The sequence below is a fragment of the Sprattus sprattus genome (genome assembly GCF_963457725.1).
Source record: "Sprattus sprattus genome assembly, chromosome: 2".
NCBI classification, from domain to species: Eukaryota; Metazoa; Chordata; class Actinopteri; order Clupeiformes; family Clupeidae; genus Sprattus; species Sprattus sprattus.
In genome coordinates, this window is record NC_137921.1 from 61,951,093 (window position 1) to 61,961,092 (window position 10,000).

The 10,000-nt window shown below is 49.2% G+C and overlaps 1 protein-coding gene across 3 annotated transcripts in view; it reads left to right on the forward strand.

Moving 5' to 3' along the window:
- The window catches only part of fynb (FYN proto-oncogene, Src family tyrosine kinase b), a 50,434-nt gene that overhangs the window by 33,331 nt on the left and 7,103 nt on the right, over nucleotides 1-10,000 (forward strand). For all 3 annotated transcript variants that reach the window (XM_080832231.1, XM_080832229.1, XM_080832230.1), the window contains 4 exons: nucleotides 1,019-1,115; nucleotides 4,831-4,929; nucleotides 6,336-6,439; nucleotides 6,635-6,784. In XM_080832231.1, coding sequence (XP_080688357.1) covers nucleotides 1,019-1,115; nucleotides 4,831-4,929; nucleotides 6,336-6,439; nucleotides 6,635-6,784 — 450 coding nt within the window. The remainder of the gene's footprint in view (nucleotides 1-1,018; nucleotides 1,116-4,830; nucleotides 4,930-6,335; nucleotides 6,440-6,634; nucleotides 6,785-10,000) is intronic.

Genomic DNA, 10,000 nt, shown 5'->3' on the forward strand with positions numbered 1-10,000 from the left:
ATGGAGCTCACAGATGAAGGAGAGGAAAATCACACACTGGCCTTCTTCAGCCTTCTCTTTAGTGAGCACTCACACAAACACACACACACACACACACACCCATGCATTTTGCATGCACGCAAACACTTATTACACATTCGCCCTTGCTCCACTTTTCGATGGCTGACTTGAGGTCCAACCTCGGAATCATGTTTTGGAAAATGTGATCTGTCTGCATATCTTCATCACTAGGTGGATGGCTGTCAGAGGCTAATTTGAATGTTAGCATTAGCATCCCTGTGAGTCAGAAGAAGGTGGCACCGTGTCCTTGCCCGCTGGTCAGTCAGGAGTGCTGTTAAAGCCTTAAGTCACATCACCATAGACAAACAGTAGACCAAGGGACTCCAAATGTGTGAGTGCTCTTTTAATTTGAACCCGCCGAAGGGTCTGGTAGTGCACCAGACCACAGTCCCTCATGGGAACAATAAGCTTTTAAAGGTCTGTTTTCCCTTTGCCTAGATGGGAGACATGATTTAGGGGCCCTGACGCACCATCCCCCATCACACACAGCCCTGCTGGGCTGCTGGCTGGCATGGGGTATGCTTAGCATCAAGGCTATGTTCCAGGCATCTAACCAGCAGGCTAAATTGTATGGTGTGGAGTAAAAAGAATCTGTTGTTTTTTCCATGCCAGCTTACCGTGCACATTCAGTTCCTCCACAAAGTGCCTGAAGTTTGAAGTTAATTTGTTGGTAATCGCCTCAGTGCTGATGCTGATCTTTCTCTCTCTCTCTCTCTCTCTCTCTCTCTCTCTCTCTCTCTCTCTCTCTCTCTCTCTCTCTCTCTCTCTCTTTCTATCCTTCTCTCTCTCTCTCCTTCTTTCTCCATCTCACTCCATCACTCCCTCTCCTGTCTCTTTTCCTACCTCATTCTCTACACCCGCCACTCATAATTTATTTTCCTCTCGTTCTGGCTCTCTTTTTCCTCTCTTCTTCTCTCTTTCTCTCTCTTTTTCTCTCTTTTCCTCTCTTCTATGACAGGTGTCACTCTCTTTGTGGCGTTGTACGACTATGAGGCGCGCACCGAGGATGACCTGAGCTTCAGGAAAGGAGAGAAATTCCAGATCATCAACAGCACGTAAGTATTGCAATGACACCTTATTGGCTAAGTGTTTCTCCTCTGCCAGGGATTACAGAACATTTACAATACCAGTAAAAGTTTGGACACGTTTTTTCTTTACTTTTATTATTTTCTACATGGTAGATAACACTTTTTTTGTTTAGTGCATCATTCTATATGTTTTGTTTCTTAGTTTAAATGTCTTCAGTATTAATCAACAATGTAGAAAATAATAAAAGTAAAGAAAACATTTCTCAAAATAATTTAAGGTGTGTCCAAAACTTTTGACTGGTACTGTATGTCTTTATCAACTCTAATCAATCAGGTGTGTGTTAAATGTGTCTCATATCGCAGAGCAGAGCTGCATACAGGCTGTGTATGTGAGCCTGGGTGTTTCAGTTCTTGAGACGTGGATTTTGGCTCACTCCCATCTTCCCTGTCCTCTCCCCCCCCCCTCCTTCTGTGCTGGAATGGTACGGTCCTGTGCTGTTCTTGAGTCTGCCCGTACGAGCCTTCACTTTCAACTGTGACAGGAAGTGAAGCGATTCCGTTTCCTGTACCTGCCGCCGCCTCGGGTGTGCCTTATTCCCCTTCAGTCAGCACATTGGGTCGGAGACGGCGTTAAATGAAGCACGCAGGGCGGGCCTAGCGCTCCAGACTTCTCTCCCTCGCTCGGCCTCAGAGTCCCACAGGCACCCCTGCCCACAGCAGCCACACTCCCAATGCCCACATGCAGCCACCGGGCTGCCCCCTCCAACCCCCCCGCTCTGGCCCACCCTTCTAACAGGTCTGTCAGTGGAGAGGAGCCTGTTTTGACATGAGGGGAGCTGATAAGCGCTGGATAGATTTGAGCACACCGCAGCCGCCTCGGCTGGCTGAAGCCCATGTGGTTTATCTTCGAGGCCGTGTCCCTGACATTCTCTCCCCCCTCCAAACCGCCCAGCCCACTCCTGCCCCGCCTGTCCCCCTCAGCAGGGCTTTTCCTGCCCGACCTCATGGGTCATTGCTCATCCTTCTGTCTGGACTGGAGGATGGAGACCACAGCGAGCCGGCCGGGCTGTGGAGCCTCGTGTCCCGGCCTTATGTCGCACGCCCGCCCCCACTCCCCCCCTGCCTGCCTGCCTGCTCTGGCACTGAAGGCCGAGATAGGAGCTCTCCGCTGCCCCCTGCTGACTACTACAGAGATGACATGCTTCAGCCCGGCTAAGCCCTCTGCTGGAGATTGGCAGACGCTAAACGGCAGATGCCTGGACTGGTTGGTCACATGAGCGGCCATGGGTGGGGTGTGTGTGTGTGTGTGTGTGTGTGTGTGTGTGTGTGTGTGTTTATGGGGTTGGCGTGACTAAGGGCTGTGCTGTGATGGTATTTCAAAGACACAAAGCTCATCTTAATGGAAAAGGCTTAGTCTTTTAATAAACATAGAGAGAAAAGGATAATACGACCACACTCTCTCCAGTGTTTACTTCCCATAGCAAATGGGGGAAATGTCCAGTACTCCATGGCATGGTCTTCTGTGTCAGTAAATGAGATGTAGTCACCTGCTGTATTGTTCTCTGGTTCAACTCGTCTTCTTTTGTTCTCCATCATGTCAGTTAGCTTTTTCTTTTGAGTGATGTTCATATCCTCGGGACTGAAATACTGCATTTTCCCTCAGATGAGCCCATCACTGAATTGTGATTGGTGAGCTCTTGTTATTTTGTGCGTTTGGAATTCCAAGCATACCCTTCCCCACATCAGAGATGGCCTTTCTCAGGGGAGGACATGTTTTGCATTATTTTAGAGGGGGGGGGGGGGGGGGGGGGGGGTTGTTTACTAGACTCACTTGGAGCTTTTGTTTTTATGTTGTTTTGTTTTTTTTCTCCACCCTCATGGTTTGGTTTTAAAAGGTTTCCTGGAGACAAAAGCATGGCAGTGACTGACATGGGCCCCTCCCCTGTCTCACCCCTCTCTCACGGGAGAAAGAGACAGAGAGAGGGAGAGAGAGAGGGAGGGAGGAGGAGAGAGAGAAAGAGAGAGAGGAAGGGAGGGAGGGAGGGAGAGAGAGAAAGATAGAGAGAGAGGAAGGGAGGGGAGGGAGGGAGGGAGAGAGAGAAAGAGAGAGGGAGAGAGAGAGGGAGGGAGGGAGGGAGAGAGAGAGAGGAAGGGAGGGAGGGAAGGATGGAGGGCCTTAGCCGGGGTTCTCCCAGCATGCTTTTCTCCCTCCTCCACGCTGGTAATTCTCCGGAGGGCTGCCGGTCTCTCCTCTCCAAACAAAAGCACATCGGAGTGGCCAGTGCCTCTGATGTGGCCTGCAGGCACACTTCCCCTGGTGCAGGCTCTCCTTTGTGCTGGAGAAAGACCCCCAACAGCTCTTTATTCCCTCATTTCTTCCCTTCCCTCCTCCCCTCCCTCCCTCCCCTCTCTCTCTCCCTCTCTCCCTCTCTCCCTCCCTCTCTCCTCTCTCCCTCTCTCCCTTTCGCTTTTGAGTGTGTGGGTGTGGGTTTGTGTGTGGGGGGTGTGGGGGTGTGTGTGGGGGGTGTGTGTGTGTGTGTGTGTGTGTGTGTGTGTGTGTGTGTATGTGTGTGTGTGTGGTGTACAGGTCATGTTGTTCAGTGTGTGTGTGAATGTGTCTGTGTGAATGTATGTAAATGTGTTTGGGTCTGCCCATCTGTGTATGTATGCGTTTGAGCATCAGTGTGAGTGTGTGTGTGTGTTTATGTTGCTGTGTGTTAAGCAGACGTGTTCAGCCCCTGTGTGGGTGTTTGTCTGCTGGAGTGAGAGGAGACACTGAACACAGTCATCATGTGAAAGGGGGATGGAGACAGGGAGCCCAGCCGGAGGTGAAGGAATGAGAGAGAAAGAGATAGAGGGAGCGAGAAGAAACAGTCCTGCGACTGTAATAGCTTCGTGTCAGCCTGAGGGCGAGAGGTTGTTTGGAGGTCTCTTCTCTCTCTCTCTTTCTCTGTATCTGTCTCTCTCCCTCTCTCTCTTTCTCACTTACTCTTTCTCTTGCCCTTTAATTCTCTCTCTATCTCCCCTTTTCTCTCTCTCTCTTTGCTCTGTACATTAACAGACTGGATATATGGATGAGCAAGCTGTGTCACACACACACAACCTACTGGAATGAAATGGAAATTGGCCCTAGTGACTAGTGACTGTTTACGGCAGAGATAGTGACACACACACACTCTGAATTTTATCTCTGCATTTTACCAATCCAGGGTAGTGATACACACAGTGAAGCACACAGTGAAGCACACTAACCCAGAGCAGTGAGCTGCCTTCAGCGGCACCCGGGGAGCAGTGATTGGGGTTAGGTGCCTTGCTCAAGGGCACCTCAGCAGTGGATGTGGGCATGGGAGAGCAGTGCTCTACCTCTTCCCCCGCCCACATTTTTCCTACTGGTCGGGGATCGAACCTCCAGTTACCAGCCCGAAACCCTAACCAGTAGGCCACGGCTGCCCCATACATACACCCTTACACACACACACACACACACACACACACACACACACACACACACACACACACACACACACACACACACTTCTACAGTAATTCGGCTCCAACAGAACAGGATAAAGTCATGATTTTATATTGTATTATTTATCTCAGTCGTCCATACGTCAGTAGTGCAGTGGTTTTGTATGCAGTGTTTTATCCTTTGCTATGATTGTACAGCGTCTACCTTTCACACTTTCCTCTGCCTATCATGAATGATTTGTTTCTCTCTCTCCATCTGTCTCTCCCTCAGGGAAGGGGACTGGTGGGACGCGCGCTCTCTCACGACGGGCGGAACCGGCTACATTCCCAGTAATTACGTGGCCCCGGTGGACTCCATCCAAGCCGAAGAGTAAGTGTTTTTCTTCCCCTCCCCCCACCCTCTCCTCTCTCTCTCTCTCTCTCACTCTCTCTCTCTCTCCTATGCCCTCCTCCTCTTCTCTCTCTCTCTTTTTCCTATTTCCTCCTCCTCTTCCCCCTCTCTCTTTTTCCTATTTCCTCCTCCTCTCCCCCCTCTCTCTTTCTCTCTCTCTTTCCTCTATGTCCTCCTCCTCTTCCCCCTCTCTCTTTTTCATATTTCCTCCTCCTCTTCCCCCTCTCTCTCTTTCTTATTTCCTCCTCCTCCTCTCCCCCCTCTCTCTCTTCTCCTTTTTCCTCCTCCTCTCCCTCCTCCGCTGTCTCTTGTCCTCCCCATCCTGCATCCATGCACCAGCCTCAGTGCGGAGTGACACGTCTGTGCCCGCTCTGTCTGTCTGCCTGCCTGCCTGTCTTGTCTGCCTCTCTGTCTGCCTGTCTGTGTATGGATCTGTCTGGGAAAGTGTCAGGATGGGGACCAGACTGACGTCAGCGCTCGCTGGTTTGGAAGTGTGAGGGATCTCATCACTCAGACTCTTTTGGAGAGTAAAGTCAGGCTGCAACTAGCAGTGAAAGCAGACAGAGATGTGGACAGCGGACAGCCTCCCCCACCCCAGCCCTCCCATCTGGCCTTGTTAAAATGACTTTTATTAGATACACTAGATGCCACAGGAATTTGGTTGAAGGCTATGTTGTATGACATTTAAAAAGAATGTTTTGTCTGTTAGAGGCATGGAAAAAACGTTGAAGAAGTAGACATGGATTGAGGGTGAGACAGAGAAAAAAGTTTTAAAGACAGAAATGGAGTAAAAAGGTTTTTTTTCTGGACAGTTTGTGCTCCATTGGGAATCACATGGCAGAACTGATGTGCCTGGAGCAGGGTCTGTGGCCGATGGCTCCTTAGTTGGGCATACCAGTAGTCATGAGGGCAGACGCGTGCTAGTTCAACCCAGTGATATTTAGCAGTTTTTAAAGTGTTGTGTTTTTACTGTGTCCTGGATGTTAATTTTGGTGTTGGGGCTGTTATTGAGTACACTTAATATGTTAATGTTTAACTAGTTCCAATTGAGACACTAGAATGGGATTCACCATATCCAAGCTGTGAAGTTTTTCAACTGGGGTGCTAAAGCTTATTTAGTGAGGGAAGCCTGTGTCCAGTGGCCTATGTAATGTAATGGATGAGGGGTAACCACGGCTACAGTACAGAATCAGAATCAGAAACAGAAACAGATTTATTGTCAAGTAGGTGTAAGCCCTTCTCCCTATCCATACGAGACTGGGACGACGTCAAGGGAGACCACGTGAAGCATTACAAGATCCGCAAGCTGCCTCAGGGTCCTAGAGGCAAACAGGTCCTGTAGAGATGTACTTACGGTGGTGCCCTGTGCTCTCCTCTCGCCACAGCTGGTACTTTGGCAAACTGGGCCGGAAAGACGCCGAGAGGCAGCTGCTGTCAGTTGGAAACCCTCGAGGCACCTATCTCATCCGAGAGAGTGAAACGACCAAAGGTACCCACCGACACCACTACCAGCCATGCCACCATTGTAGCCAGAGCACATCCCTAGCCTTTCACATAGGAGTATAACACACACAGAACAGCTTGTGTTATCTATTAGGACTGTATGATGGTTTAGCCATGTGATGCTAAAGGACTTACAGCACATTAAGCGCTACAATGGCTGCGTGTTACCCCCCCCCCCCAGGGGCCTTCTCCCTATCCATACGAGACTGGGACGACGTCAAGGGAGACCACGTGAAGCATTACAAGATCCGCAAGCTGGACAGTGGCGGCTACTACATCACCACCCGCGCACAGTTTGAGACGCTACAGCAGCTGGTGCAGCACTACTCAGGTATGACACACCCGCCAGCGGAGCACACACACACACACACACACACACACACCCATGGAAGAAGTTTAAAGATTTATTTTTGGGCTTTTTATGCCTTCATTTAGATAGGACAGTTGAAGATATGACAGGAAGCGAGGCAGAGAAGAGGTGGGGAGAGGATTGGGAAATGACATTAGGCCAGACTTGAACCTGTGTCCCCTCGGTCGTTGTAGCCCGTAAGTAAGGGGCTTTATCGGCTTGCGCCACCGTGCCCCCCCCCCCCATGGAAGAAGTTTAGAGTAGTTTGTGTAGTGAACTGTGAATTGTAATTTATGTTGTTTATATTTTGACCTTTGACCTATACAGCATAAATGAACATAACATATGTTTTTAGGATCAGTAGAATCAGACATCACTTAAAATGATGACATATTTACCATATTTAGCCTATGCGTAGTCTCATCCAGTGGCCATGAGTCCCTGAAAGCCTGTTTGAAAGGCGTGACACAGGTCATCCAGTCTATACTACCGCCATATAAGAATGCTGTTTACATGGAAGTTCCGTGTGCCTCTCCTAGCCTAGTACATACATGATTGAGTGTGAGGTTCAACTTATTTTAACAGATGAGAAGAATGAGAAGAATTTTTTCTGTAGACATTCAGACAATGTTCAGGGGAAAACTGGCTCCTCTGATGACAGTGATTGAAGATGATAAACAACTCTCTGTCTCCCTCTGTCTGTCTTTCTCTTTCACTCTCTCACACACACACACACACACACACACACACACACACACACGTACACACACACACACGTGCACACACACACACACACACACACACACACACACACACACACACACACACACACACACACACACACACACACACACACACACGTACACACACACACACGTACACACACACACATACAGACACACACACACACACACACACACACACACACACACACACACACACACACACACACACACACAACACACTAAGAACATGATGTTTTTTCCTTGACACGCTCCAGTTAGCACATTGACGTATTGGTGGTTAAATACACTGAGACTGCACAGTATGGATTTTTTTTTGCAATGTATGTGTGCCCCCATCAGTGTTGATTGTGTCCGTGTGTGTGTGTTTTTGTGTAAGTGTGTGTCTATGTCTCCATTGTGTCTTTGCCACAGTGTTTTATCTGACTGTACACACAAAAGCACATCAAGACTTTGTTTCACTTTATAGCTCCATTCTTGCTTTTCTCCAGCTATCTGCCCTTTTTTGCTGTCTTTTTTCTTTCACTGCGCCTCTCTCTCTCTCTCTCTCTCTCTCTTTCTCTCTCTCTCTCTCTCTTTCTCTCACTTGCTTCCTCTCTTGAAAGACTTTTCCTCTTCTGCTTGAGTCTGATAGCTGTTAAGCAAATAAGCATGCACTTGCAGGGACTTGCTTGGCCAGACTGCCAGTAATGAGAGATGGGATAATCAGGCCTCGGCTCCACACTGCATCTCAGCCTGACTGGCAGGGGCACTCCCTGCATCAACACCTCGTCCCCACCTATAGCCTTGGGCTAGCTGGATCTAGCCCTGTGTACGGCAGGGGATGAGACACAGTATCAACAGGTCACAACATGAAGGAAAGGGGTAGAGGGGAGACAGAGAGAGAGAGAGAGAGAGAGAGAAAGAGAGAGAGAGAGAAAGAGAGAGAGAGAGAGAGAGGTGGAAAGGTCTGACCTTCGCGCTGCATCTGTCGCGTCGAGCTTTGGGCAGCGAGGCGTGAAGAGTGCTGCACTGTGCCATTGGCGTGAGCCGTCCATTATCGGCTCCTCGCCCGCCCTGAGCAAACAGCCGCAGCCGTTATCTCCGGGAGGAGGGCCAGCTCTCCCTGTGCGAGCGCCGCTAACATGACAGGAAATGGAAGGGGTTGGCTGGAAACTACCGCTAATCGATGGCGTGCAAACAAATGTCTCACCTCACGGTCGGCTGCAGTCAGGAGAGCCCAGTGCCCTTTTCCCACAGAACTTTTGCGGTCTGCGCCTTAACCAAGCCCTGAGAGGAAGACCTCAGCAAACCCACACGATGGTTTCACATGGGATTGCTGTTAAATTGATCCGGGCTGTTACGCAAGCTGCATTATCTGAATGGCAGGCTGCTGTCAGTATGTAACTCATATCTCAGGAGACGTTTACAACCAGAGAGGCTCTGTCTTCCTGAGCTTAATAAAGTGGTGCGCTGGGGGCAGGGGGCATCTATGGCATTAAATGCACATGGACAGTAAGTGGTGCATTGTGACCTTGGAGAAGGCAGTCAGTGTGGATTCTTAGACCATTAATGTAGCTCAGCCATAAAACAGGTTCTCCTTTATAAACATCGCAGAAAAATAGCGTTTGAATGTGCCATTAAAGCCCTGCTCTCAGTCACTGAAGTACTTAGAAGTGGTTTATAAGTATAACAGCAGTGCAGCAGAATAATATGAGACCTGCAAACTACGTGGATGATTAAACAAAGACACCATTTTGTTTTCTTTAACGCAATGAACGCAGAGCAACAACTAAAGAAACACATTTGTGAGGGGAGTCTCTATCCTTTTGTTAAGCTAGTTTTCATCTAGAGAAATACATTTTAAGCATGTCTTTCAACCAATATGAGTGATAAGTCAACCATAACCACAAGTTCAAGCAGAAACTCACATTGGTCAGTGGCTCCTTTTGCAGTAAAGTCATCATAAGCGTGGCTAAGGCCCTGATTTGTGTGTGTGTATAGTGCTGAGACCGGCAACAGCAGTGAAATTAGATTTAAAAAGTCCTCCCGTCACCACCACCACCACCACCACCACCACCACCACCTCCCCCAGCCCCTCTGCTACCTGCCACATCACCTGAAACCCACTCATAGCTTTTAGAAAAAGAAAAGTGGTTTAATTTGCCAGGCACAAATCGTGAATCAGGGCACAGCTTAGAGGCTGACTGGATGGACACTCTCCCTCCCTCCCTGACTCTTTCTCTTTTATTCTCTCTCTCTCTCCCCCTCTCTCTGGCTGATTTGATGAGCAGTGCGTGGGCATTAGACAGATTAATGATGGGCTCTGTGGCCTGCTGGCTGCTGCCGTCTGGCCTGTGCAGTGCTGGGGATTGATTGGACAGGACTACCTGAGCTCATCTCTGTGTGTCTCGCTCGACACACACTGACTGGAAGGCCAGAGCTTAAGCTCTTTACCTAAGACACCTCTGCACTC